Source organism: Gouania willdenowi, chromosome 8, assembly GCF_900634775.1.
Source record: "Gouania willdenowi chromosome 8, fGouWil2.1, whole genome shotgun sequence".
In the NCBI taxonomy this organism is placed as follows: Eukaryota; Metazoa; Chordata; class Actinopteri; order Blenniiformes; family Gobiesocidae; genus Gouania; species Gouania willdenowi.
In genome coordinates this window covers 5,523,456-5,548,326 of record NC_041051.1, presented here as the reverse complement: position 1 = coordinate 5,548,326, position 24,871 = coordinate 5,523,456, and the positions used below count along the sequence as shown (strand labels likewise).

Genomic DNA, 24,871 nt, shown 5'->3' with positions numbered 1-24,871 from the left:
TGACACTTTAGCCGAACATGCTTTAGCTAATGAGCTATATCAACAAACTGCACGTAGCTACGAGCAGTAAACTTACTTCGTCTTAAATCGAAGGTTGGGATTTGCCATTTTGTTCGCGAAAATATTCCAAACGTGTCTCTTGAAGCATTTACGGACTTTATAAATCACAAAACACTACTAACACACATGTTGGCAAAAGGAAACACACACGCCACATGATGTTGGCTGCGTCGCATCTATTCTACGTCATTGTAGCGCACTGATCTGTGATTGGTCACTGCTGGGGGACCTGACCACGTGAAAAAATATCTTTTGAAATACGAGATTTTGTATTTAATAAAAAACAGTTTTACAAAAAATTATTTATCAATGTGGAAACATTTGTATCAGATTGACTAACCGGTTTTAAATTCCTGGAATGGTAAAAACATATTTGAATTTTTAATGGACTTTATATCATTTATAAAGTCCATTAAAAATTAAAATATGTTTTAAAATTACGTATAGCAGTGTTTTTCAAATTTGGGGTCGCCTGGATTTTCAATGGGGTCACCTGAAATGTCTAGTAATTGATATATTTAGTATTAGTAATTTCTGCTTGAAAATGTTTTCTTTTAATATTTTTTTAAATTATTATTCTTTTTCGAATTAAAATAACAAACAATCCAAAACCAATGTCTATCTAGTTCAAATAAAATGCAATATAAAGAAAAGGAAGACAATAAAATAAATAAAGTAAAATATAGTATGAAAATATCTTGTCACTTTGTACACTAATCCGAGCTACTCTGTATCTGTTACATAGTATAACAAACATTATCAAAAATTAATTCAAGAAAAACTCTTTGAGGTCAGCAGAAATTTGTGATATCAAAATGGGGTCACGATGAAAAAGAGCCGGGGAATATGCTAGGAAAAAGAGTTAATATATTTTCATTAAACACAGAGGGGTGTAATAAAGTGTATTATAAGTATAGTATAAACAGCAAAAAGTGGTGTATTAAAAAAAACAACACCATTTAATGATAATTATACACATGCAGAAATGAGGAACAAGACTACACAAAGAAAATGTGCAAATAAAATGACATGCCCATCTTGAGCACTGCCTTCAAATTTGTAAATGTAAATAATATAATAGCTTAATAGAAAAAATAACCATAAGGACCTGGTTAATGAATGGTGTACCTCATAAATATACTTTTTCAAAGTGAGAACTCATCCTGTAATACCTGCCTGGTCCACATTGTCATATAATGGCAAGTTTATATACAGTACATGTCTGTGATATGGATCAATTGTTAGTCATGAACACATCAAGATTAGACAGAGTCAAGAAATAGGCGATATAGTATATTCTGTTCTTCTCTGTGTATTTTCACCCTCTACAGTACCACTATCATTAATATATGTTTAGTTATAATTTATAATATTAAACAATATAATATATAATTTATGTTTATCAATTTTAATCACACATTCAGATAACCACAGCTTGTGCCAGGAACAATTTTTTTTTAAAATTTGCGACTCCTCGTCCATTACAAATAAAAGCCTAACTACTCATTGAAACGTGTTCGTTGAAAGCCGGTTTAAGTGAGTGATTGCAGTCTGAATGTTGCACTTGCAATATATTGGAATGTCAGATAGATTAGGCTGACCTTTATCGTACAAAAAGGCCGCTGAAAATCTTAGCGCATAGCACAAACAGCGTCCTGTTTACATTTATATCACTCTTGACCTATGTCCGCCACCGGTTGCGCATGCGCACTTCCAGAGTGTGAAAAGGCTTATTTACTAACACTGCGCCCGAATAGTCCCTCCTATCTCCTTTCCTATCCACTGTTCCTTCACCCCCGAAAGTGTTTAAGTGGTGGCCATGATAAAGAGCGTCCTAGTTCTCTTTAAGCTCAGGAAAAAAAGGCTCAGTGCTTCCTTTTTTACCTCCTTTAGCCTAGGAAACACTGATGCATCCTTTACTAAAGGAGACCACATAATGCTGACCCACAATTCCTGGCGGCGACAACATTTAAAGGGACACGCACACCAAGCGCTGACAATTAACGGAGATCATGTAAGTTAAAAATGCAATAATATGCCTTGAACAACTTCAAATAATCTAAAACCCATATATTATGATATGGAAGACATATTATGAGATTATAACTGACATAAAACAGACACTCTGTGGTTCAAGAATAATATATCAGAGACATGTTTTGCTACATTATGTTTACTTCATCATAATTCATATTAGTGAGTAGAAGGTGAGTTTAGCAACCATTATTTATGTGACGTTCTTTTAGTTTCACTTTTGTTTCTCGTAGCCTAATAACCTTTTTTCCTTAGATTTACATTCAAACCGTGTGAATATTTTAGATTATATCAGCAGAATGTGTTATAAATGTGTTTTTAGTCCATTTTCAGAAATGTGTAGTTTTTCCACCACGGCAGAACGTCACGAACCTTCACGACCATCTGATTATTACGTCACCTAGTGGAAGTGCATCTGATTGTCAAAACAAACATGATGGCCTTTTCTAACTCCTCTCCTAACACCTTTCCTTAATCCTGTGACGTCATGCACGGGGTTAAGGGGTTAAAGTGGGTAGAAAAGGAGATAGGAGGGAATATTCGGACGCAGCCAAAGTGTTTTTCTGTGACACGCACGCGTACTTGGGCCACGCGCTACACATGAACACACGCGCGGTGCCTCCTTCATGTTTTGTCAGGAAGGTTCGTGTGTGTGTGTGTGTGTGTGTGTGTGTGTGTGTGTGTGCGTGCGTGTGTGTGTGCGTGTGTGCGTGTGTGTGTGTGTGTGTGTGTGTGTGTGTGTGTGTGTGCGCGTGCGTGTGCGTGTGTGCGTGTGTGTGTGTGTGTGTGTGTGTGCGCAGGGGATCGATAGTAAAGCAGCAGTATGATGGAGACGCGGTGAGGAAGCTGTCATGGTGAGTGAACTCCATGTGTTGTTTGTAAATGTCTAACTCACCATATTAACATCATCAATGAGCTTCTGTTTGGACACGTTTGTTTTTCAAAATGTCTTAACCTTCATTTTGTTGCACCATGAACATCGTTAGTTTTTTAATCTGAGTGATAAATTAATACATGGTCAGATTTGTGTCATATATATGTGTGTAATCATCCAATGGCAATTTACTTTTAAAACATTATTTGGGAAAAAAAAGGCTTTTATCATGTGATGATGTCATGTGACTTTCCAGAACAATTCTCTATTGTTATGTGTCCCCTTTATGGTGAACACAATGTGGAGCTGCAGTGTGATGGGAACTTTACTATGAAGAGTTCACTGTTTGGCACCAGAACCTCCATCTTTCAGATGGAAAATCTGATCAACCCTCAACATATTATCTCCATATAATTTCTGAAATATATTTGGATAACACTGTACTTGAAGTTTCATACATAAAGACTGACATTATGCTGTCATTATTATGACATGACACCTGTCATTAGCATGAATAAGGTGTCTTAAGGCCTTGTCCACGCGTAAATGGGTATTTTAATAAACTTATCCTGTATCCACCTTCCTCTGTTTCAAAAAACAAAACAAATGGACATCACTTTGTGTTGTTTGCAACTTTATGGAGTCTTAAGTGCAACGGTATGGCTTTCCACACCTGCTTTACAATGTTTGAGACCCGGTCCATGTAGGAGGCCTGTGTGGTGTGAGCCTGGCGTGTCCATACAGCGGGCCACCAGAGAGGGTAGATGGTGCAGATGGTACGCGACACTGCGGGCCCCAGAGACGCGGCAAGCAGCACGCCAGACTGTTATTGAATATTTTTTCATGTTTTTGTTTTTGATACTGTATGTTTTACACCGGTCAATTTTTAAAACCCCAAAGGCCGAATGACTTGAAAAGTGAGTTCATCCCTGGGTGGGTTTGAACCGCCGAACACGCTAACCGATCCGGAAAACAGGCGTACCCAAGCACCCTCAACCGGGCACCACTACCCCACACCAATGCCTCCAGCACAGTCCCTGTGACTTTTGGAAACTTAAAACTCCAGTTATGAGTGTCCACACTCAAACGCAAAACTGGAGTTTTCCCAAATCTTCACTTTGGTCGGAGTTTTCCAAAAATACCTTAGCATTGCGTCTTTGTGTGAATGACAAGCCAAACTGTTGAAAAATATATTTGTTTTGGTAGATACCTGGCTACGTGTGGCCGAGGTCTAAGTGTCGTTCCCTAAATTATGACACATTTTGCTAAATTATGACACCTTTGGAGCTGCTGTATGTTGGCATTTTTTGGGTTAGGTGGAGGGATCTAGTTGTGTTAGGTAGGTTAGGGTCAGGTTTGTGGTCAATTACATTTTTAAATTACAAATATGTCTTCAATTATGCCTTTCTAATTACCTTACGGGGATGATTAACATTTTTTTCTGATTCTGATTATCGAAGTTCAATTACAACTCAATTACGATTACTTTGACCAGCATTTTTTCCAATTATAATTAAAGTTACAATGATTATTTTCCCCCTGAAAGTCAATTACAATTATATTCTCAATTACTAAAGTTCAATTACAATTCATCGCAATTACTGAGCTTTTAATAAATAAGCCCATAAAACTTAATACTCACTCAGTTTTGACTCATGTCTTAAATCAGCTGTAAAATACACAAAACAAAATATGATCTATCATAGGATTTTTTTCTCCTCTCTTGGTTACCTTGATAGACGTCTTTATCCCTTAAAATATTGGTATTACATTATTGTTTTTGGTGTGGGAGTCAAGGCCTTTTCTCTGTCCGTTTCTGTCAGTTAACTGATATGAAACATATTTTAGTCATTATTAACTACGTAGGCCTATGTGTAAGCCATAGAGCTTGGTTCCCTAGGTTTACGTTTAATGAAACTGTAAATGACAGTTTTTAGAGAATTTCCGTATCAATTACAGTTACAAAGTTAATTACAATTCAATTATGATTACAACAGCAAGATATTTTTTTCAATTACAATTAAGATTATAATTATATCATAATTGTAATTAATGATCAATTACGCAATTACAATTATTATTTAGAGTTTGGGTTAGGGTTACAAACAACACTTAATTACACATTATTCATACTAATGACAGTGTCATGTCATAATAATGACAGCGTAATGTCAGCCTTTATGTATAAAAGTAAAGTGTTAGCTGTATTTTTAACTCCAACCAGAATGTCTCAATGAGTCTGTGTTTGCTTTGCTCACATCCAGGCAGACCCAGAGGTGTCCTCACAGGGTGGAGGCTATGATGTGGAGCTGTTTGTCGACACTCCAGACTACGATCTGATCTGCACTATTTGTCAAGGGGTGCTGAAGTGCCCCGTACGAGCCGCCTGCCACCACATTTTCTGCAAGAAATGCATCTTGCAGTGGCTGAAACGGTATTTCAAGGCATCTGCTCTAAACTAGAACATTAACTAAAACATAAAATGTTGTTTAGATTTTAAGCCATTTGACTGATTCCTCCTCTACAGAAAGGAGACCTGCCCCTGCTGCAGGATGCCAGTTAACCAGAGCTTGATCTTTATCATGTTCAAACTGAGCAAAAGCATTGGACGAATGAAGATCAAGGTGGGTGACGGAACTAAAAATGTAACACACAACAATTTGTGTATCATTCGTTCATTCGTTTTTCATTATGTAACAAAAACATGAAAAACGAAAAAAACACTCATTATTTGATATTTGTTTCCAAAACCAAAATTAAAAAACGGAAAACGCCTTGTTTTTCAAATTCAAGCTATTTTGCTTCGGTACAGAAAACGGAAAAAAAACACCTTTATTTGTTTTCTCCATTTGCCAAAGTACGTGACCCAGAAGTGTACTCTCATCCGACGCTAACGACTATGCTAACAGCAGTTCGGCACGACAAGATCGCTGCTTCCAACTGTGCATCCGAAACGTGTCCTTTTCACTTTAGCTGGTGTTGGACACAGAACCTCCTCACGGACATTTGGGAGGATTTAGAGACTCCTAAATGTTGCAAAGCTAAAGATATCTTGGAATGTGTAACACTTCACTTCCGGGTCACATTTGGCTAATCCTGAATGGAGAAAACGAATAAATGTGTTCGTTTTCCGTTTTTCATTTTCTGTACCGAAACAAAAGAGCTTGAATTTGAAAAACAAGGCGTTTTCCGTTTTTTCATTTTTGTTTTTCATGTTTTTGTTACATAATAAAAAACTAATGAACGAATGATACACGGATTCACAACACATAGACTAGACTCAATTCTCAAAAAGATTTCTGGAACTAGCGGCTTGCAGAATATTGAGGTAAAAGCAGGGAACATGTTGGTTTCAGACAATTTTGATATGCTGATCCTGCATGAATATCCATCCCAAACTAAATTTCAAGTCCTTCATAACAATACCTGACAAAGAGGAGATTTGGTCGCTTGGCTGAGGTTTGTGCTCTCTGAGTGTTCTAGTTTTACTGGTATAAACTGTATTTGCACTGAAAGGATATTGAGGTTACGCTCAAAGTACGCGTGACACAATTAAAAACAGTGCTCGCAGATCCAAATCTTGAATTCTGTAATGCATTCTTCCATCTTCAGAGTTAGAAGGAGATTGTTTCCTGTGTTTGAGGCTTTATAAGAAAATCCAGCTTTGCTAAGGTCAGCACAAGCATGAAGAACCTTAAAGGTCCAGTATTATGCTAGTTTTCTCTCATCTCCATTTGTTCTAAGAACACCAAAAACATAGTATTTGAGGTTTATTTTCCCAAACTCAGCTGTTTTCCAGAGTTTTAGCTCTCTGAAAAGTCACTTTCATGACGCTTCTAAAAAGGCTGTTTTGGGGCCTTCATGCATAAGTATGATTGGGCGTGTGTGTAGACGCACGGTGATCACCATAGCGATTGTCTTTTGCTATCCAAACACTCTTGCTATTGTTTTCAGCCAAAAAACTGCACATTACAGTAAAACATGGATATTTAAGCGGCTATTGTGCTTGTGAGACTGACAAATGCTGTTTCACGGTGTGTGTTTATCACTTGAACAGCAGAGTCTGTAAGCTGTTTCAAAAACTCAGCAGAGCTGCTATGTCACTTTCTTGTCATCCTCACCTATTGAAACCACAGACATAGTCCATTTAAGATGATAGTTCACTGTCTTGTCCAACCGCTGCGTCGCATTGGGTCACAAACACGTCACAAACACGTCAGATCATGTCAAAGGCAATACGAGGCGATGTAACGGCTACTAAAAGTGGAACTGATTGTGAGTGCTCACACTGCGCTTCGGATTATATACATACTGGATTATCTATACTAGTGCAGTGCCTGTCGGAAGTATTTATATTTTTAGCACTGTAATATAGGCTAGCATACATCTGCAGCCTGCTGAGAGAGAGAGAGAGAGAGAGAGAGAGAGAACTACAAATGAACTTTCTTCTGTTGATTCTTGTGTTTTTTTCACTATTCAACCGATCTTTATTTGTATAGCGTCAATTTATAACACGTGTTATCGCAAGACACTTCACAGAAAGTCAACATTGAGCTATTCTTACTTATCCTGACTTACCATGACTACCTGTCAACGTTGAGTTGTTCTAACTTATCCTGAGTTAACATGACTACCTGTCAACATAATTTCTTAAAAGTGACCATGAAACTTTAGTTCTTAAAATTGTCCGCTCCCGTGGGGCATGGGGGTGGGGTGTCCAAACAATTCCAACGTTGCACACCATTGAACCAAGCAGCAGCCATGTTGAAAGTCTCAGCTCTGTCTGTCCCTGAGCTGCAGAGATATTTGAGCCACAGACAGACAGAGATTCCTTGTTTTATAGAAAGATACTGAACGTAAATATATTATTCGTGTATAAAGGGACTAGTGGTTAAGGGAGCAGGCTTGTAATGGTAGGCTCACTGGTTCTAATCTTCCTGGTCCATCACTGTGGGATGTTGATCAGTCCCTTAAATTAACCCTAACTGCCCTGGGTGCTACACCATGGCTGTCCGCTACTTCTCAGGGAGGGGTTAAATACAGAGAACACATTTATTGTATGTAGCTTTACATATATAACAATAAAGTGTAATGTATATTCTATATTAAACCGCAGTGTTTGTTTTACCTGTGAGGTAGTTCTTATATGGTAGGAGGAGCTAGGATTGTCAGGAGGAGGAGTTTCCGCGTTGTGATGTCACAACACCAGAAAAATCCAACTCGCCCGTTTAAAGCTGACTTTTTACAAAATATGGATTAACAAGGGAGGGAGGAAACAGAGCTTTTTCAACTTTGTCCCTCTGAGTGAGGCTAAAGAAATGTTTATCCCTGTAACAAAACCATGATAAAATAATTGTTTCATAATAACGCCTCTTTAAAAAAAAAAGCTGGTGATGGTGAATAAGTGTTGTAGGGTTTATCATTCCACATCAATTGACTGCAAATTAAAGGTTGTAATTTTCTGAGAGTTGTGAAATATAAAAACCAATGTGGGTTCACTGTGTCTCTCTGTTTCAGTGTAAGAATGAGATCCGTGGTTGTCGGGAGAAGTTCCCCCTCTCAGACCAGTACTGCCACAGCATGAGCTGTGTGTTTGAGCTCATTCCCTGCCCCTACCAGGGCTGCAGGGCGCAGCTTCTCCGCAGGGACCTGGAGACCCACACACGCCACTGTGAGCACTGGCGCCAGCCCTGCTACATGGGCTGTGGAACCATCCTCTCACACCGCACTCAGGCCCAGCACAACTGCTACCAGCAGCTGAGACAAGAGTACGAGGCCAGGCAGAGGAACCACAGGGCCATCGCCGCCGCCCTGCAGAGGAAGATGAGAAGGATGCAGAGCACCATGGCCCACATAAAGAGACAGATTGGTCTCATCTGTGAAAGCCTGGAGGTGATGGACGACCTGCACGAGGTGGAGGAGGAGGACTTTGGAGAGAGCAGCGCTGGTTCCAGTGGGACCCCAAGCAGCCACGGCAGCTGTTGATGTGCCAGTGTCAGAGTCAGCCTGTTACTGGGGCCACTGGGTTACATGTGTTTACATTAGGGCTGGGCAATATGGACCAAAACTCATATCTTGATATTTTTTCTCAAAATGGTGATATCGATAGATAGATTTATTGATCTCGCAGTGGGTAAATGTACTGTCATGGCAGCTCATATCAGATAAAGTACAGTAAAAAAGACAACAGAAAGCAACACACTGAAAAACCCAAAAGACACCAGAAAAATAGTGCAATAAAGATAAATAAGCAATATAATAACATAAGCTATACATCAATATAGAAATAAAAAACATAATGTAAAAAGGATAAAGGATACAGATATACACATATTCACAGGTGGGGGGAAGGAGATATATTTACATATTTAGAGACAGTACAATACCCTAGACTGTTTTATTGTACACTCGTACAGCGGTGGGGATGAATGACCTGTGGTAGCACTCAGTCCTACACTGTGGGTGTTTCAGCTAGACATACGATATAAATACCAATCATTTTCTTTCAAATGAAGTCCCACCAGAAAGACAATTCTGGGTTAAATTGGCTGATACAAAATGTCACAGTCACATATATTTAACAAACAGCTGCACAATACAGTATGTGTCACTTTTGGCTTTTTCAGCTCACGTGAGTGAGTTCTGTTGTGTGGCTTGTTTTAGACGAAGGTCTGGGTTAGGAAAACCATCTAACTGTGCTGTTAATGCTGTTCTGAGAAGTAAAAGCAGCGACTGCTAAAACAAGAATTTTGATACAAAATAAACTGTCAAATATATATAAATGCAATATTGTTATTTTCTATATCGCCAAAATAGAAATGTTGATATATCTTGAGTCTCGATATATCTCCCAGCCCTAGTTTACATGTACTGTTGAAACTTGAAAGTGTGTGTTTGAAATATTTAGCTATAATCAAATATGGAGTGAAATTGGATTAATTTAAGCTAAAAATTGTATATATTTTGTTAATAAAATGAGCAGTTTTTATTGATAGACCTGGTCTTTATTTAGGTGAGTTTTAATTACATTAATCACCAAATCCTGGTCAAATTAATTGAAAAGATTTCTGATGATCTCTGCTGGGCCAGCTTTAGGTCATTCAGTGCCTTAGTTTTACTAGTCAGGAACACAAATCTTAAAACCAAAGAACACAGTGTACAATCAAACACAATAGAATTATTTAGAACACAAATTAAAATAAAAATTAAATATAGATATGGGCAGAAGATTAGCAGGTGTAGTTACAGATTTTTAATATTAATATTCAATTAAGAAAAAACATGTACAGTGATTGTAAAGGGTATGTTTCACATTTATAATACCTTTAAAAAAAAAATTAAAAAATGGGGGGTGCAATTTGGCGCCCCTCTAGCAGATGGTGACCTAGACGTGCAGTGTGTTGCCTGTCAGATAGGCCGGCCCTGGATCTCTGAGACAATCTTTATTAAAGTTAATGCTGCATAAACAACAACACGGTTCAGCCAACATGACCTTCACCAGGGCAGGTATTCTGAAACTTGACAGTTGCAGCTTATAATGAATCAGGAAGTCATGTGATCAAACATGTCACATGGTCACTTAGTCAGTTTTAAAAACAATTTCAGAGAAAGAGAAGAACAACATAAGTTGAACAAAATAAAGTAACGAATAATTTCACACAAGTACATGTCACAAATATACCAACTTGGAGAAAGAAAAAAAATATAAAAAGTATAAATAGCCAAAATAAATTAAAATTAATTGTATCATTCATACTCATATTTTTAAATCATGTTGATAAAAGGTTTTTGGGAAGTAAAACAGAAGCAGGTAAATTAAAACTTCACTTTTAAAGATGTATAATATTATTTAAACTTTAAGAGTCAACAGAAAATCAGTAAAGCTGAAAATCTCAGCTTCATTAGGATGAAAGACATTGAATAAATGTTTAGAACTTTGTACACAATTACTTTATTGTTGATTATTTAAGAATAAAACTCAATAAAAATATCAACAAAGCAGTTTTCTCCAGAATATTTAACAGTACTGTTTAATTAAAACTACAGCCCCTGACAAACTATAATAAACAGAAGATAGTTTGTAGTTCATTATTGTTATTGGAAAGAGGTGTCCAAACTAGGCCTACTTTTACCACTTTTTGATTTGGAGAATTTGATATGCAAAATTAAAACATGTGAAAAACGTTCCAACTTAACACAACTAGTGAATGCAGAGTGTGTACTTACTTCACTATGACTTTTATTTCATAATCATGACTGATGGTAATTTCTTTTATTTATCGTATGCTGGAAATGGGCTTTCACTACTCCACCGTGGCATTTAAATATATTGCATCCCTGTGAAAAACACTCCTGTAACATAGATAAAGTCATTCAGGTCATTTTAAAAACTACAGAATTTGGTTAAAAGTTGTAAACTAGAGAGGACAAAAACGGACAGAAAAAGTGGTAAAAGGGTTTAAAGTGTCAGTATTGTAGGGAAATGTGGGGAGGGGGTTAAATTTGCAAAAATAAGCATGAAATATGATGAAGAGAGGTTAAAAGGGACAATAATGGCTCAACATGTAACATTAGGCAGAAAAAGTGGTGTAAAGGGTTTATAAGTGCCGAAAATGTCTTGAAGGTCGAAAAAATGTGCAGAAAATGCATCGAAATTAGATGGAGAAGTGGCAGAAATGGGAGTAATATAGCAAAAATATGGCAAGAAAAGGTGATGAATATTGGTTGAAATATGGCACATTTGGTGTAGTTGCAGAAAAATAGTAAAAATAAGTAAAATACAACATTGTATCTGCAGTAATAGCCACTTTATCCAGCAGGGGGCAGTAATGAAAAACCTATAGCTCAACGAATTCTCGCGATATTTCAAGAGAATATAATGGCCTCTTGCCATTGGCCAGGCCTTCTTCCTGTTGTAACTATCACGTAAGTGCATCATAGCAGAGAAGCTCCTTTGTTAAATCCATCATTATCGGACCCATCGTTTATTTAAATTCATTGATCAGGGTCTTAAACTTCATATATAACATGTTACTTAAATTTCAGATTTGTATTTATAAGAATACTTTATAAAAACGAGTTTTGATGTGAAATGTCACTCGCTAGCATGGCCCACACACACATCTACACAGGCTTTGTATCTTTATTTTTTTATGTTATATTGAAGTATCTGCATTATTTGTTCTTTTACAGCAAATGGCGGACGACGCCGGTGCTAGAGGAGGTTTTCGCGGAGGTTTTGGAGCGGGTGGCCGCGGTAGGGGCCGTGGACGCGGTCGTGGCCGAGGCAGGGGTCGCGGGGCCCGGGGAGGAAAGTCCGAGGACAAGGAGGTAGGAGCGGTTCACTGTGGTTCAAATAAAAAGACAGCATTGTGTAGTATAAAGTCTAGTTTTAATGGGAATGTTCTTTACTCTGTAGTGGGTGCCAGTGACTAAGCTGGGGCGCCTTGTAAAGGACATGAAGATCAAGACTCTAGAGGAGATCTACCTGTACTCCCTGCCCATCAAGGTACACACACACACTTCATGTTACATTTATCAGTGGGGTTATTTATACTTAAACTTTGTGCTTTAGTTTAAGATAAATTAGAAACTTCATGTTCACTGCTATAGAGGGTTTTCACTGACGTCATGTTCTGGGCAGTAACCCGGATGCGCGGCCATGTTGGAGGTAATCGGATGTTGACACTACATGTTGGAGGCCCACAGAGTGTACTGTGATGGATAAATCACATAAAAGCTCCTCAAAATGCATTATAGATGCAAAGGCACACAGAGAAGGACTTAGTCGACAGGAAAGAATACGATTGCCACACGAGTCGCCCTGTAAAATCCATTTTTTCCAACTTCTGTTTCTCACGTTAATTTAAAGAAATAATTTTTTTTTTCAGAAAATGTTAGTTTTTAACTCCTGTGAGGAGATGAAATCAATACTATTAAAAAAGAAAACCAGATGAAGCTAAATTTACCTTAACTTCTTTAATCAAAACAAAGTGATGTTTTTAATGATTCCTTCACATATGAATAAAATGACCGTACTGACATTTATTGGCTGTAAAGAGAAACTCATTAGCTTTCAGAAACTGGTGGAATTTATTAAATGAAGCAAATATTAGCAGTGACTTAGTGTTCCCTGAGATGCATTCAGGGTCCCTGGTAAAACCTGGAAATTTTGATGTTTACAAACTCCGTCTACACAAGACGTGAAGAGATCATGTTTGATTAAATCAAGACATATGCTCACCCTAGTCTAGCTTATTTTACTTGTTTCTAATATTTGCTGGTCCAGCATCTTAATGTGCATAAATAAACTCATGCTACTCATTATTAAAATATTTGAATTAAGACTGCAAAGATAGTTGTGTATTCACATTGATCCATGTTTACTGATTACTCTTGTTTTTATTAAAAGCTCAATCTATGACGTCTTTATTTGCAGGAGTCTGAGATCATCGACTTCTTCCTGGGCTCTGGTCTTAAAGATGAGGTCCTGAAGATCATGCCTGTCCAGAAGCAGACCAGGGCTGGTCAGCGCACCAGGTTCAAGGTACGCTGTCATTTCTCATGATTATTTCTAAAATAGAACATTTATTGTGCTTATGAATTATCATGACGGGAGGGCTGAGTGAGATCAACCAAAATCTTTCCTAATTTTCAAAATGGTGATTTACACTATAAATCATGATAATTTTAACTGAAAGTATTTGCAGGAAAACAATTATGTTTTTCATTAATTATTAAACAGCTTCACAATATGTTCCACTTTATGCTTTTTCTCCTCTAAGGGACAGCACGTGTGAGTGAGCTCTGTAGTGTGGCTTGTTTAAGGGAAGGTCCGAGTTAAGATGCACTCAGTGATCCATCTAACTCATGTTTTTTGGTTAAGTAACGAAAGCAGCAATTACTAAAACAAGTATTTTAATACAAATTAAGCTATAAATACATATATCGATTTGATTGTTTTCCATACCGCCAAAATTTAAAAACTTGATATACTGTATCTTCAGTCTCGCTATATCGCCCAGCTCTGTCCTGAAATTCATATTTAAATAAATCAGTCTCCTAATGTGTGATGTGTGTTTTCAGGCCTTTGTTGCCATTGGCGACTACAATGGTCATGTGGGTCTGGGGGTGAAATGCTCCAAAGAGGTGGCCACGGCCATCAGAGGGGCCATCATCCTGGCTAAACTGTCCATCGTCCCAGTGAGGAGGGGTTACTGGGGTAACAAGATCGGAAAGCCCCACACCGTGCCCTGCAAGGTGACTGGTCGCTGTGGTTCTGTACTGGTGCGGCTCATCCCAGCGCCCCGTGGTACTGGTATCGTGTCTGCGCCTGTGCCGAAGAAGCTGCTGATGATGGCCGGTATCGATGATTGCTACACCTCTGCCAGGGGCTGCACTGCCACCCTGGGCAACTTTGGTAAGCGCTGTGCTTTGTTAGCATGTTGCTGATGTTTCTCCTTGCTCTGCTCAGCTTCACCTCTGAAGTGGTGGAGTTGTCGTTATCAGGAGAGAAAGTAACGAGCACTGCACGGCAGAGGGACTTGATCATAGTCCTCTCTGTTCCCCTGTTTCTGTGCTCAACACTATCAGTAGATTAAACACATGCTGTGTGTAGCACATGTGCTGTGTTCTAATGTTGAGCATCTTCATTCTTCTCCTCAGCTAAAGCCACCTTTGATGCCATCTCCAAGACCTACAGCTACCTGACCCCTGATCTGTGGAAGGAGACAGTCTTCACCAAGTCTCCTTATCAGGTAACTATTGTCTTCACGAGGGCTGCACAATAAATCACATTTTGATCGTGATCATGATTTTGGATGGAGGTACATTTGTCTTTATTATTCAATCAAAAATTAATATTCAAAAAATATTTGAGACCCGAATAATTGCATTTGATTATGATCACATTAATTTCTCATAATAAAGAATCTGTTTTCTTGCTCTACTTTTAAACAAACAATATGTTTACAGTTTACAGTGCAAAATTAAGCTTTAAAATGGAATTGTAATTAAACAATTCACCCTAGAATTTAAAATGCACCAAAAGTTAACTGAAAAAATAATACACTATTACAGAATGCAGAGCCCGTTATATTAAATGTAAATATTGCTGATTTTCAGGTTCATTTAATTGTGGTAACAAAAATTATGGAGGTTTTGACTCATTAAAAAACATTTCTTTAACCCAAAATCTTTTTCAATAGTAAAAAATATATTATTCTTTTTTTTTTTTTTCATTTATTGAAGTAAACTTTTTTGTATTGGTACATTTGTGTCTTTATTATTCAATCAAAAAGTGTTCAAATGCAATTAAGTTTTTGGGTTTTTGTTTTTTTTTTTGGTTGAAGTGATTTTTATTTAATGAATAATAGACAAATCTACTTTTATAATTTTTGTTACCACAATTAAATGAACCTGAACATCAGCAATATTCACATTTAAAATAACGGGCTCTGCATTAACCTTTGGTACATTTTAAAAATATGTATAATTCCAGTTCACAACTTGATTTTTTTTTTTTTTTTTTTTTTTTTTTCCCTAATGATAAATGATTACAATATTGATCATCCATAATCATGCAGCCCTAGTCTTAAATGAGGATATGATATGTACAGGATGTCTGACTTTTCTTCCTGTTTCAGGAGTTCACTGACCATCTGGCAAAGACTCACACCAGAGTGTCTGTGCAGAGAGGACAAGCTGTTCAGGCCGCCGCCTCCTAAACATTTTCTACTGAGAATCGTTGAATAAAATGATCTGAATACAACTTTGGAACGTGTTTCTCTTAATACACATTATTGTGGTGATTATTAGTGTTAAAAAGCAAACTGACCACCAGGTTAAGAAGTAACTAAAATATTCATGCACCCACGGCTAACTCTTTGCACTTTATAAAAGCTTAGGTACCAAAACGTTAACCTCATGTCATAATGGCCATAAATATGTTGTATAGAATCCCCCCACATTTTATTCAATGAGAAAAATACAAAATATGCATTATTTTTTTTCTAAAATGGGGTGCAAAGTGGAACATTTGATATGAAGTTATAACACTTATAGGAATAGGAACATTAATTTTGTTGAGGCATTATTACTTTAAAGCTATGAACATTTTTTGAAAAAACCTACACTCTAAGCTTAAATACCAAAACAGTACCTGTATATAAATACTTTTTCACATTAGAACTAACAATAAATCTGTTTAATTAAATTTTTTTATATATTTATGTTTTAATGCCCTTTTTGTCATAAACCCCTGATGAACCGAAGTTCATTTTGCATTTTATTTAACATTGACACGCACACTATATATTCTCAACCACATTCACACCACACTGTGTATCCCAACATGTCAAGACCTTTTGTATGGTTTTCAGCTTTTTTATTGCCAAGCACTTTGCAGGGTAAGAATACTTGTCCTCCATTTAAACTAAACGCTGACCCTGGTGGAGACTTTTTCCTTGTATTTTGAAGATAGAGGCTAAGAATCATTAGGTATTTTGGGGAAAACAACTTGTCAGGATAACAGTAAATCCAAAATATGTGGTTATAATGGGACCAAAAAGGTCCAGAAATCTTACATTGTATATCTCCTGTTCTATACATGTTGCAATAAGTGATGATGGAATTATAAACATGATAAAAGAAAACTGTCTAAAGTTTATACAATTAGTCTTTAAACTGAATGAGGATAGAGTTTAAAACACTGAAATAAGCAGAAAGAACACATTTGGTACCTGAGGGTTAAAGAAGAAGCACTCGAATAAAAAGTAAATGATAAATTTGGAACACCACTTTGGTGTGTTTACAGAGAAATTGAAGTAACTTTATTTAAAAAGAAAAGTTCAGTTTGTATAATCCAGTGCATTTTTGAGGTTTCACATGCAGAATGCCAAACATTTTAAGTGATAGTGTAAATTATTTAATCATATTGCATGCTTTGTGTTACGCTGAATATAAATACCATATATTTTCACTTGGTTTTACATGTGATCTGTATCAAAGGCAATATTTTTAAGACTTGAATAAAGCAGTTTATTAGGTTGGAAAAAAAATTAAAAATTAGGTGATAATTTGTAATATTTCACCACATGATCATTGTATTGACCCAAAAATGTCCAAATCAATTATTTTTATTTACGTTTTTTTAATGAAAAGACATTGAATTGTGCCAACTTATGCATAGCACATAAACACCTGGTCACTAGGTGTCAGTGAACGCACCAACAGCCCTTGTTGCCCTACCTGAGTCACTCAATGTGTTTTAGCTGGAAGTTAATTAGTTACACTTTATTCTCATAAAACATACTGGGTACTTTTATAGATGTGTTACTTTAAAAAAAATAAAAGAACTTAAAATCGGTTTTGAAAGATGTGATTTGACAGTTTACCGTACTACTTGTTTCTGATATTTGTTCTTTTACACTTAGCATTTACCTGTCCTCACAAGTTCAAAAAATGTTAAATGAATTGTATTTCATTCCATTTTGTACTTGTAAAGGTGAAATATGTAATTAACACCACAATGAATATGGTATTTAGTATCAGGATATATCACATCATGACACACAAATTGTTAATTGTATCGTATGGTCAGATTCATGACACTGTACACCCCAACTAATGTAAAACTGGACTTGTGTCTTAAAATGTAAATGTTTATGTGCAAAATTTGAATGTCACCCCTCCAAAAAAGCCTTAGTTGTTATTACAGAGTAAATGAGTCTGCACAGTTACAACAATCTTTTATTTTACACTGTATACATATGGATGAGATCAGGTGTTAGACCGTATGTGGCTGTGCTGACATCATACGCGCCTTCTGCTTCATTAGACATTTCCTCCCATTGCCAAGTGCACCCAGATCTCCATCTATAAAACAAGTCAACACATTTGGTAAATTACTGGGACAATACACCATTTGTTCACATAGATCTTAAAATAATGAAAATAAAATGCTATGATTGGCCAAAATAATACAATTATATATTTTCTGGGATTGTTTTTTTTAAATATTTGTGTGGGGGTTATTACATGATCACGTAAAACCTATAATATTAGTCTAGGTCAGACATAGGCAACTGGCGGCCACATGTGGCCCTAGGTCTAATTTTGTGCGGCCCCCCAAAACCAATCCCCAAAAATGGTATTTCAAGAAGTTGCAAGGAATATAAAGCCCCACATAATACACAACAATACTTTTAAAACACAAAATGACAACACAAAACGCACCAAAACAACAACACATTACAGGACAGCTACAAAGACACACAAAATGTCAACACTGAATGACAGGAAAATAAAGAAAGTGACCGCAAAAACACAAATCGACAACATAAATGCAAAAAGTCAAAGAGAAATACACAAAATTACAACAAAAACACACAAAATGACTAAAAACGGACAAAACAATAAAACCACAAAGACAAAAAATAAAAAAAGACAAAAGCTTTTTCCCCCGTGTTAATGCTCAGATCTAAATGCTGACATACATGTTGATAACGTGGTCTAGGTACTGAAAAGACAAAGAACGTACAATTTTCTATGTCCTCCAAACCATGAAAGTACTCACAACGCAGCTGATAATTCTTGGACACCTCGTTGAACTGCTGGATTTCCTTGGCACAGTTCTGCACGTAGCTCTGGCCCTCCCTCTGAGAACAGGCCCCCATACGCTCCTTCATCACCTTCACTATCTCCTGATCAACTTTACTGTGAAAGCAGAGACACAGAGTGAGACTCAACTCATCTCTAAAGAGGAGATACAATACCAGGATTTAAACAGTTCAGGCACAAAAAACACCCTTTTCCCTTTTTTTTTTACTCCAAATAGGTCACTGTTGGGGTAACGAGAATTGAACCAACAACCCCGGCCCTTATGGCTCAAAAACTACACTAAAATCTAACCATGTTTAGTAGGTAGAGCTGGGTGATATATTGAAATTCAAGATATATCGAGTTTTCTTTTTTGGTGATATAGAAAATTACAATATTGCCTATAACAATATGTTTTTATTTTATAGCTTATTTTGTATTCAAATACTTGTTTTAGGATTGAATGCTTTCATTACTTTCAGAACAGCATAAAAAGCAGTTAAAAGGATTTCAGAGTGTCCTAACCCAGACATTCCCCTAAACAAGACACACTACAGAACTCACTCACACGTGCTGTCTGTTTCAAAATGGCGATATACGATACGCAATCTTCTTTTTTTTTTTTAAAATACAGTGATGAAAATATTTTTTTCAGGAAATTTTTAAAGGTTGTTTGAATAAAAAAAAACCTTAACATACGATATGTTTTTTTCTTCTTCTTGCTCTCAAGGAAGGCGGTGACTTTCTCTCTACTCCATTCCTGCCCTTATTTGTTCTTGCTGCTGCTTGTTTTGTCTTGTGAATCTAATAGGAGCCTCTCTCTTCATCTCTATCCAAAAACCAATATTACGGAATTGATCAGCTGGTCTCTCGATGCAATCAACGACATTTTTTCTACAAAAAAACGGGCAGAGGTGAGCCCACCTGTCCTAGCGGAACGTTTGCTGCCAGATATACGATGGACTCCAGGGATAAGTGCAGGGTCGCGTGTCTGTCCATCCTTTCTGTTGAGGACGTGGAAGACATCTACATGATTGGAATTATGATAGCAAATATGCTGCTGATTGGAGCTGGCAGCTTTATAACCTATAAAGTCAGGATTACGGTGGCAACTGTTTTGGGAAGGCTGCCAGTCATATCTGAGGAATGTGGCGGGGCTCTCAACACTCAGACTCGTGATAAATTAACTCAAAAGTAAATAGGAAGCTACTTTGGATCATTTATTTTTTCTGAATCAGATCTATCCAAGTCGTCACACGTCATCTGCGACGGGGACTGAACAGAATGAAGCGAACGAATCATGTTTCAACGCCCTCTCTGGCCCTCCGTACCCCCGCAGGAGGGGCGAGTGAGGCGCCTACAGGAGACTGCACGCACACACCTCCCAGCGGCTGGCTGCAATCCTTTTCTCCGCCCCAATGATCAATATTTTTGACTTGGTATAATCTTAATAGAAAGACAGTTCTGAGTTAAATTTGCTGATACAAAATGCCGTGCAGGGACATTTATTAACAAATAATTGCACAATATGTGCCATTTTTAGCTTGTTGTCCTATAAGGGACAGTACGTGTGAGTGAGTTCTGTAGTGTGGCTTGTTTAGATGAAGGTCTGGGTTAGGACGCACTCAAAAATCCATCTAACTGAGCTTTTCATGCTGTTCTGAGAAAAAGCAAAAGCAGCAACTCCCAAAACAAGTGTTTTAATACAAAATAAGCTATAAAATAAAAATATATTGTTAAAGGCAATATTAGGTCTGTTCAATTAATCGAAATTAGATTAAGATTTCGATTGTTACAAAAAAAAAAGACGTGCAAGAAGTGTTTTGTTTTGTGCAAAAGTGAACATACTTGATTTTAGTGTTTGTAAGATTTTATTTATGTTTAAAGAATAATATTTAGTTTTTTTGTACAAAAAATAAATAACATTTTGGTTGACAAAACTCAATATATTTCCCAGTTATTGGTAAATTGAAGGTAAAGTGATTTTACTCACAAGTCTCTCTTCCACTGCATCTCTGCTTCGTAGTAGCAGAGGTAGTCTCCTTCCAGGCACTCAGTCAGGTCAGGAACACGCCGGAACTTCTGGTGGTAGTACACCAGCTTGTTTTTGGACCGGAAGCTGTCGATAACATCTGTGTTTGGGAAAATACATTTCATTCATAATCATAACACATATGATACAGATGTCACACTCAAAGCCTGTGGACCAAATCCTGTCTGAGATTCTAATCTGACCTTCAGAAGGATTTTATATGACATTATACAACAGTTAGTTATGACCAAGAGATTTGATTGGATGACAGACATTCCAAGAGTTCTGATATAAAGCAACAACAGCATAGATCATATCACTACATTGTACAGCTGATCTAAATACCGTTACATGTTGGGCTACCCTGTGTGGTCTCCACTTGTGGAACTATTTTTATTGATTAAATAAACAAACTAATCATAATCTCTTGTCACTTATAACTGATATTACTACATTATTAACAAAATGCGCATGTAGAACTGCTGTATAAAAGTCATTATTTACGACCAAATCAATGCTGTTGTGCTGATATTTTAGCAGAACAGCACTTCCTCTTATGTGATATTGTTTAATAAAGTAATACACTTCATTATTGGCTTCCAGGTGTTTGAGAAAGTTAAATAGAAAGTTTTGCATAACTTTTTAAATAGAAAATCAAAACGTGTAGGATTTTTGCAATCTGGCTTCTTTGAGAATAAATAAATCATGACTAGGGCTGGCAATTTAGTTTTCTATTCTGAAAATACAGGAAATGACAATATCATATATATATATATTGTTTTTATTTATACAATCACACAGTACATATATATATACACAAGTATTTAATATCATTTACACAATACATTCAAACAGTGCCCTTCTTTACAATGTTTCCATATCTCTGACATACGTATTTTATAGCTTATTTTGTATTAAAATACTCGTTTTAGGAAAATCCAAACATGTTTGATAAATTGTTAGTAATCTGGCTCACTTGAGAATAAATAAACCATGACCTCCATTAAGATGAACGGTCACCAACATCACACACGGTGTACAGCAACACATTTATTGTTGTTTATTATACAATGATCATAATATGACGAACATTCCAGTTTGATCAGTTTATGTCCTGGTTTGTTGTCGTGTTCTCTGTTAGCCATGTTAGCATGTAGCTGTGTTACCTCTGAATGCAGTGACGGGCACATCCACGGTGTAGTAGAAAACCTTAGACAGAATAACGGCTGGGTTAGGCAGGGCGGATTGTTTTACTACAACTGGAGTCTGCCTCGGAGGCTCCGGGTACGCTTCTTTTTTGTAGTCTGACTCTACAGGCATCTTTATGTCTTGTTTTGACCAGGATTGTAGAAACGACCTCGACAGGTCTCCTTTAGCAGCTGCGCATGCGCAGAAACAACTCTCCTTCACTTGGTTTCTGCTTCTCAGCCTGCGTAAAGGCTCATTACCGCCCCCACTAGGCCGGAGTGTGCAGAACTGGAAATATAACAACGAGTACTAAATAAACTACTGCACAAACTAGTACATCTAACATCTACTAAATATAAATAAATAAAAAAACTACGAATAAAATGCAACTTTTTATATTATTGCGGCTGCAAATAATGACTGAAACTACTAAATTGAATAAAAACTGCAACTATAATTCTACCAGAGGTGTAAAAGTACTGATTTAAGTAATAAGTACAAGTAAAAAGTAGCTCAATTAAATAGTACTCAGAGTACAAGTACAGAACACTATGCTTGCATCTGCTATCTCAATGCCATTGCCTACTTTAACTATTGATCAAGTTAATCTTGTTGATAAAAAGTGCAACAACAAAATTGTTACCCAAGCTTTCAATAAACAAATGTTTTGTAATTTTAATACAAATATTAGACATGACCTAGTAAACTCATTTAAACACAAACCTTTTTTTTAAAATTATACCTAATATATACCTAATTGCCCCAAAAGTCAAAGAAACACTAAGATTATTTCTGGCATATAACTTTTTTGTACATAAAACATTCCATTTTGACCCTGAACCATGCACTTTTTATTCATCCTCCAAAGAAACTATTGAACATTTATTTTTTAGTTGTGTAAGGACAAATGTTTTTGGACTGACATTCACAGCTGGGTGTCTCTAAAATTGGTGAACAATTGCTGTGGTTTTGGCTGTACCAATCGGTCAAACAATGAGACACATTTGGAATTTTATAGATTGCCAAAAATCATAACAAATCAGGGAGTACAATCTTACAAGTTATCAGAGGAAAGAAGGCCTTTGCGGCTAGCAAAGTTAAACCAGGATCGACGAGGCAAAAATCTGGACTATCTGCTTCTTCCCTTGTGTGTTTGCTCCTGTACTCCTTCTGGCTTTTGTCTTGCAGGTCCGTGGGATCCTTAGTGTGGAGTTACAGAGTCTCAACAACTCTGTCTCCATCCTTTCCTCTGCACACACCCAACACAGCATAACGTGGATGGCTGTTCATCATAGGAATGGGATCCACACAAGGTTCCTGCTGCTTAACAGAAGGTTTTCCTTGCCGCCATGATGAATTCATGTTGGGTGTGGGATACATATGTATGTGTATATACGTATATATGCATATGTGTGTATCCATAAAATGAAGAGTCCGTCCTTAAGACTGCTCTACTGTAAAGTGCCTTGAGATACCATTGGTTATGATTTGGCGCTATACAAATAAAAGATTGATTGATTGATTGATTGATTGATTGATTGACTATTATGTATCCTGATGTCGTCATCTACTTGGATTTCACTAAGCCCATACACAACAGAATACCTTAAATCTTATAGAAGTTTGGAGCTCAGCTGCAACTGCAGAGGCTCGCGTTAGCAACGGATTTGGCAGATAACTCAGTCAGTTCTAATAATTTCACAATGAACAGTTACTCTAAAATAGTATACGACCGCCAGGCAATCCTAGATTAAGGTAAATCCAACAGTTATAGCCCATTAGATGCGACTACTCTGGACCTTGAGCCTCGGATTGCTACGCCGGCTACATCCAGCGGCCTGTGACGCAGTGGAGTTTTGTACCAGCGGTGTCCGCCAGCAGAGGAGACGTAAGCGCTGTGATCAGAATCAGGAGCGGGGATGCCGAGCGGGGCTAGCAACCAAGCTAAAAGCTAATCCTCAGAAAACTCCTTCCCTCCTGCGTTCTAATGTCCGCTCCCTGGAGAACAAACTGGACTACCTGAAGCTGGATTTAAATACAAGACGGGAGATGAGGGCGGCGGTGTTTGCATATACATCAATAACCACTGGTGCAACAACAGTGAGCTAGTCTCATGTCACTGCTGTCCTTATGTGGAACTACTGACTATAAAACACATTGTTCTTCCCTGATCTGTTATAACTTTTGGCAGTCTGTAAAACTCCACGTTTTTCACGTTCTGACCAATTATCACAGCCAAAAACACGGCAATAGTTCAGCATTTCCTCTCAAAATTCGTGATTTTCTCATTTGTGTGCTGTTTGTAAACCGGCTCCTTATCTCCAAAATGGCGACTTCCGGGTTGATGACGCGGTTGATGACGCACCGCGAAAACCCTCTATAATCCATATGTTCTTTTCCGATCAACACCCAGTCACTTTCATGAGTTCATAAATGTAGCTGTATTTATAGAGCCTGATAATTTTTTATATTTTAATTGTAATTCATTGGTGTTATTTTATTTTATTTAAAAAAAAAGAGAATTGTACATTTTGACAAACCTTTTATTTTATACAGATGCCCCTATTGTGCAAGATTTGGTCTCTTCCTTTTAAAGTTTATACATGAGATGTTTACTGTATGTGGCAGGATTTCTCACCAAAAATAAACGTGAGGGGTGAAAGTAACTAGTAACTTTTACTTTGATTACTTTTTAATTGAGACACTTTTTACTTGTACTTGAGTATTTTATGTATAACTTACTTGTACTAGTACTTCAGTACAATTTCAATCAAGCAACTACTTCTACTTGCGGAGGATACATATCAGTATTCTTTACTTCTCTGGAAACTAGTACATCTACATCAAAAATGCCAAAACTACCAATAAACCTTTTGTAGTTGCAATAAAAACTACAATTCTACATTTTAATTTAGCAGACGCTAATAACTTAACTACTCCAGGAGCCCTGCCCACAATCAAGGCATTTTTTGAATTTCGCTCCTAGTGGCATGTCAGAAGAAAGCAGGTGTTTAGTTACTCTTTAAGTACATATTATACTGTAGTTGGTTTTTGAAGTAGTTCACCAGAATAACAAATGCTAAATG

General features: G+C 37.0%; 4 protein-coding genes across 4 annotated transcripts in view; 2 read left to right on the top strand and 2 right to left on the bottom strand.

The window, feature by feature from the left end:
* The window catches only part of tbl3 (transducin beta like 3), a 37,602-nt gene extending 37,367 nt beyond the window's left edge, over nt 1-235 (bottom strand). The window contains exon 1 of the mRNA XM_028454307.1: nt 77-235. Within this exon, the coding sequence (XP_028310108.1) occupies nt 77-108 (32 nt within the window). The 5' untranslated portion in view covers nt 109-235. The remainder of the gene's footprint in view (nt 1-76) is intronic.
* A 2,659-nt stretch (nt 236-2,894) lies between these two features.
* On the top strand, nt 2,895-9,199 carry LOC114467850 (RING finger protein 151). The gene is made up of 4 exons (XM_028454325.1): nt 2,895-2,948; nt 5,233-5,402; nt 5,496-5,592; nt 8,486-9,199. The coding sequence occupies exons 1-4, from the start codon at nt 2,946-2,948 to the stop codon at nt 8,951-8,953; spliced, it is 738 nt and encodes a 245-aa protein (XP_028310126.1). The 5' UTR covers nt 2,895-2,945; the 3' UTR covers nt 8,954-9,199.
* Nucleotides 9,200-11,847: 2,648 nt separating this feature from the next.
* rps2 (ribosomal protein S2) lies at nt 11,848-15,737 on the top strand. Its single transcript, XM_028454324.1, has 7 exons — nt 11,848-11,893; nt 12,161-12,298; nt 12,387-12,476; nt 13,407-13,514; nt 14,054-14,387; nt 14,633-14,724; nt 15,613-15,737. The coding sequence occupies exons 2-7, from the start codon at nt 12,164-12,166 to the stop codon at nt 15,691-15,693; spliced, it is 840 nt and encodes a 279-aa protein (XP_028310125.1). The 5' UTR covers nt 11,848-11,893; nt 12,161-12,163; the 3' UTR covers nt 15,694-15,737.
* A 1,961-nt stretch (nt 15,738-17,698) lies between these two features.
* On the bottom strand, nt 17,699-22,012 carry ndufb10 (NADH:ubiquinone oxidoreductase subunit B10). Its single transcript, XM_028454327.1, has 4 exons — nt 21,764-22,012; nt 20,559-20,697; nt 18,543-18,682; nt 17,699-17,842 (listed from the first exon to the last, which is right to left on the bottom strand). Exons 1-4 carry the CDS (start codon nt 21,915-21,917, stop codon nt 17,754-17,756), a joined length of 522 nt encoding a protein of 173 aa, XP_028310128.1. The 5' UTR covers nt 21,918-22,012; the 3' UTR covers nt 17,699-17,753.
* Between the last annotated feature and the right edge of the window lie 2,859 nt (nt 22,013-24,871).